General features: G+C 50.8%; 1 protein-coding gene across 1 annotated transcript in view; it reads left to right on the top strand.

The window, feature by feature from the left end:
• Positions 1-221, top strand: part of LOC129846185 (cGMP-dependent 3',5'-cyclic phosphodiesterase-like) — a gene marked incomplete at its 5' end in the record, with an annotated part of 20941 nt that extends 20720 nt beyond the window's left edge. The window contains 1 exon segment of the mRNA XM_055914152.1: positions 1-221. This exon segment is cut by the window's left edge and continues 34 nt beyond it. Coding sequence (XP_055770127.1) covers positions 1-216 — 216 coding nt within the window.
• Between the last annotated feature and the right edge of the window lie 5300 nt (positions 222-5521).

Here is a 5521-nt window from a genome sequence, read left to right on the forward strand (position 1 = left end):
CTGTATGAGCGTGTAGCGACCAATCGAGTACAGTGGACCAAAGTCTCCCACAAGTTCAGCGTCCGTGGGTTGCCTAGCAACAATAGCCTCGACTTCCTGGATGAAGAGTATGAATTGCTGCAATCTCAGGGTGCACTTGGGGATGACAGCCACTGCGATGACACCCACTGCCTCAACGGTTGCCTGGATGAGGGGGGTGGAGGGAGGGGCCTGTAACCATACCGACCAATGGGAGTGGAGAAAGCAGTATCTCTAGGCTAATAGAAACCTAAGGAAACTATTCCCTTTTTACGTCCTCAAGCGGAGAAGGCGGGACTCTGAGACAGTTTGACGTTTGACTGACAGCTGTCAATCTCTAAGGCTGAGCAAAACAGATGGAGTGAATGCAGGAGGGACGATTCAGATGAATCATTTCAAAGGAGTCGATTCAGACTATTCGATTCAGACAATTCCTGTAGATGCTAAATGTGACTGAACTCCTGTGAGGAAAGCAGAGAGTCGTGTTGACTCTGGAAATGATAATTTTCATAATTTTCATCGTGGTCCCGTGTGGCTCAGTTGGTAGAGCATGGCGCTTGCAACGCCAGGGTTGTGGGTTCAATTCCCACGGGGGGACCAGGGTTCAATTCCCACGGGGGGACCAGGATAAATATGTATGAACTTTCCAATTTGTAAGTCGCTCTGGATAAGAGCGTCTGCTAAATTACTTAAATGTAAATGTATAACGAGGTCTCCGTTCATATTCTTCTGAGATTCTGTTTCACACACAGACACCTAATAGGTAAATACCTGTGTAAAAACACATAGGTAAATAGCTCCTTTCCTAGTTAACAGAAAGCTGTGTAGTACGAAGGACAGTTATGGAATCTGTTGGTTTATGTTGTTTTAAGATCATCAGAATCCCTCCCATCAGCCTACACACACCCTGATGAGCTGCTATGTCACTCATATGACTGCTTATGTATACTGTATGTAGCCTACACCTTGTGTGTTACACCCTTTATCTCAGCCAGTATTGGATGTATTTTTCATGTCTTAGGCATCATGTAAGTCTCTAGTTTGCCAGATATTATATTTGTTATTATATATGTAGACCATTCGTGGCCATGCGATGCCCAGTGGTTATTGAGGGAAACTGTATCTGCCTTGTGTCAGGAAATGTGAGTGGAACTTCCCTCTTTTGAAAATGGGGACAGTTTGACAGTCAGTGATCGCTGGTCAGTGCCATCCTCATTAGCTAACACACACACAGACACACAGACACACACAGACACAGACACACACACACAGACACAGACACACACACACAGACACACACAGACACACAGACACACACAGACACAGACACACACAGACACAGACACAGACACACACAGACAGACAGACAGACAGACAGACAGACACCACAACCACCATTACAAGAGCCACTGAGAGCCATTCCTCTTTTCTTCTTAGTGTTTCTCTCTGTGTCTCTATATAACCCCTTGAAACACATGGAATAGAGTGTAAGTGAAGCCCTTTAAATGATCCAGTGTCATCATACCTGTGTGTGTGTGTGTGTGTGTGTGTGTGTGTGTGTGTGTGTGTGTGTGTGTGTGTGTGTGTGTGTGTGTGTGTGGTACGGATCTGCCTTATCGTGCATCTATGCTGCCTTTCTCAGAGCTTACCATGTTGGACCATAGATACAAACAGACACAGAGGCCAAACAGTATCTCCAGTGTGTTGATGAACAGACCTATAGATGACAGTGTGTTGATGAACAGACCTATAGATGACAGTGTGTTGGTTAACAGACCTATAGATGACAGTGTGTTGATGAACAGACCTATAGATGACAGTGTGTTGATGAACAGACCTATAGATGACAGTGTGTTGATGAACAGACCTATAGATGACAGTGTGTTGATGAACAGACCTATAGATGACAGTGTGTTGATGAACAGACCTATAGATGACAGTGTGTTGATGAACAGACCTATAGATGACAGTGTGTTGATGAACAGACCTATAGATGACAGTGTGTTGGTTATCTGTGTGTTGATTAACAGACCTATAGATGACAGTGTGTTGATGAACAGACCTATAGATGACAGTGTGTTGATGAACAGACCTATAGATGACAGTGTGTTGATTAACAGACCTATAGATGACAGTGTGTTGATGAACAGACCTATAGATGACAGTGTGTTGATTAACAGACCTATAGATGACAGTGTGTTGATGAACAGACCTATAGATGACAGTGTGTTGATGAACAGACCTATAGATGACAGTGTGTTGGTTATCTGTGTGTTGATTAACAGACCTATAGATGACAGTGTGTTGATGAACAGACCTATAGATGACAGTGTGTTGATGAACAGACCTATAGATGACAGTGTGTTGATTAACAGACCTATAGATGACAATGTGTTGGTTAACAGACCTATAGATGACAGTGTGTTGGTTAACAGACCTATAGATGACAGTGTGTTGGTTAACAGACCTATTGATGACAGTGTGTTGATTAACTTCTTGCGGATCATTTCGACAACATCTGGTGAAATTGCAGAGCGACAAATTCATATTAAATTACTATAAATATGAAACTTTCATGAAATCACAAGTTTAATACCTCAAAATAAAGCTTAACATGTTGTTAATCCAGCCACCATGTCAGATTTCAAAAAGGCTTTACGGCGAAAGCAAATCATGCGATTATCTGAGGACAGCGCCCAGCACACAAATGCATAACAAATCATTTTCAACCAGGGAGCTGCGACACGAAAGTCAGAAATAGCGGTATAATATATGCCTTACTGTAAGGGCTGTCGCTCTCCTCATCCTCGGACGAGGAGAGGAGAGAAGGATCATCAGACCAAAATGCAGCATTAGGGAAATAAGCCATCTTTTATTTAACACGACGATGGCAACACGAAAAAACAAAACACTTTCAAAAATACAAAACAAGAAAACGACGTAGACGAAACCTGAACATAAACTTACATAACTAAACGTAACACTTACGGACAGGAAACATACTACATCGAAACGAAACGAACAACCGAACAGTCCCGTATGGTGCAAGACATAACACAGATACGGAAGACAATCACCCACAAACAAAGTGAGAACACCCTACCTAAATATGACTCTTAATTAGAGGAAAACGCAAACCACCTGCCTCTAATTAAGAGCCATACCAGGCAACCCAAAACCAACATAGAAACAGAAAACATAGACTGCCCACCCAAAACACACCATAAACCATAAACACATACAAAAACAACATAAAACAGGTCAGGACCGTTACAGAAGCCCCCCCTCAAGGTGCGAACGCCGGGCGCACCAGCACAAAGTCCAGGGGAGGGTCTGGGTGGGCAGTTGACCACGGTGGTGGCTCAGGCTCTGGACGCTGTCCCCACACCACCATAGTCACTCCCCGCTTCTGTCTACCCCTCCCAATGACCACCCTAAAACTAACATCCCCTAAATGAACGGCCAGCACCGGGACAAGGGGCAGCACCGGGACAAGGGGCAGCACCGGGACAAGGGGCAGCACCGGGACAAGGGGCAGCACCGGGACAAGGGGCAGCACCGGGATAAGGGGCAGCACCGGGACAAGGGGCAGCACCGGGACAAGGGGCAGCACCGGGACAAGGGGCAGCACCGGGACAAGGGGCAGGTCCCGGCTGATATACTCAGGCAGATCCTGACTGAACGGCTCTTGACGCTCATGGCTGGCTGACGGCTCTCGACGCTCATGGCAGGCTGACGGCTCTCGACGCTCATGGCAGGCTGACGGCTCTCGACGCTCATGGCAGGCTGACGGCTCTCGACGCTCATGGCAGGCTGACGGCTCTCGACGCTCATGGCAGGCTGACGGCTCTCGACGCTCATGGCAGGCTGACGGCTCTCGACGCTCATGGCAGGCTGACGGCTCTCGACGCTCATGGCAGGCTGACGGCTCTCGACGCTCATGGCAGGCTGACGGCTCTCGACGCTCATGGCAGGCTGACGGCTCTCGACGCTCATGGCAGGCTGACGGCTCTCGACGCTCATGGCAGGCTGACGGCTCTCGACGCTCATGGCAGGCTGACGGCTCTCGACGCTCATGGCTCTCTGACGGCTCTGGCTGCTCATGGCTCGCTGGCGGCTCTGGCAGATCCTGTCTGGTTGGCGGCTCTGGCAGATCCTGTCTGGTTGGCGGCTCTGGCAGATCCTGTCTGGTTGGCGGCTCTGGCAGATCCTGTCTGGCGGGCGGCTCTGGCAGATCCTGTCTGGCGTGCGGCTCTAGCGGCTCCTGTCTGGCGTGCGGCTCTAGCGGCTCCTGTCTGGCAGACGGCTCTGTAGGCTCATGGCAGACGGGCGGCTTAGCAGGCTCATGGCAGACGGGCGGCTTTGCAGGCTCATTGCAGACGGATGGCTCAGACGGCGCTGGGGAGACGGATGGCTCAGATGGCGCTGAGGAGACGGATGGCTCTGGCCGGATACGGCGCACTGTAGACCTGGTGCGTGGTGCCGGAACTGGAGGCACCGGGCTAAGGATAAGCACCTTCCTACTAGTGCGGGGAGCAGGAACAGGGCACACTGTACTCTCAAAGCCCACTCTATACCTGATGCGAGGTACCGGCACTGGTGACACCGGGCTGAGGACAAGCACATCAGGATTAGTAGGGGGAGAAGATACAGTGTGTACAGGGCTTTGGAGATGCACAGGAGGCTTTGTGCGTGGTGCCGGAACTGGAGGCACCGAACTGGATACACGCACTACAGAGAGAGTGCGTGGAGGAGGAACTGGGCTCAGGAGACGCACTGGTAGCCTAGTGCGTAGTGTAGGCACTGTAGGTACTAGGCTGGGGCGGGGAGGTGGCGCTGGAAATACCGGACCGTGGAGGCGTACTGGCACTCTTGAGCATTGAGCCTGCCCAACCCTACCTGGTTGAATGCTCCCGGTCACCCGACCAGTGCGGGGAGGTGGAATAACCCGCACCGGCCTATGTAGGCGAACCGGGGAAACCATGCGTAAGGCAGGTGCCATGTATGCCGGCCCGAGGAGACGCACTGGAGACCAGACGCGTTGAGCCGGCCTCATGACACCTGGCTCAATACCCAATCTAGCCCTGCCAGTGCGGGGAGGTGGAATAACCCGCACTGGGCTATGCACTCGTACAGGAGACACCGTGCGCTCTACTGCGTAACACGGCGCCTGCCCGTACTCCCGCTCTCCACGGTAAGCCTGGGAAGTGGGCGCAGGTCTCCTACCTGCCCTTGGCCCACTACCTCTTAGCCCCCCCCAAGAAATTTTTGGGTGTTACTTACGGGCTTTTTGGGCTTCCGTGCCAGACGCGTTCCCACATAACTCCGGTTCCTCTCTCCGGTAGCCTCTACTCTCCTCAGTGCCTCCAGCTCAGGTTTGGGACGGCGATACTCTCCCGGCTGTGCCCATGGACCTCTCCCGTCCAATATTTCCTCCCAAGTCCAGGAGTCCTTGTTGCCCTGTTCCTTACTCCGTTGAGTTTTCCCTTGCCGCTTGGTCCTA

The sequence above is a fragment of the Salvelinus fontinalis genome, unplaced genomic scaffold (genome assembly GCF_029448725.1).
Source record: "Salvelinus fontinalis isolate EN_2023a unplaced genomic scaffold, ASM2944872v1 scaffold_0473, whole genome shotgun sequence".
In the NCBI taxonomy this organism is placed as follows: domain Eukaryota; kingdom Metazoa; phylum Chordata; class Actinopteri; order Salmoniformes; family Salmonidae; genus Salvelinus; species Salvelinus fontinalis.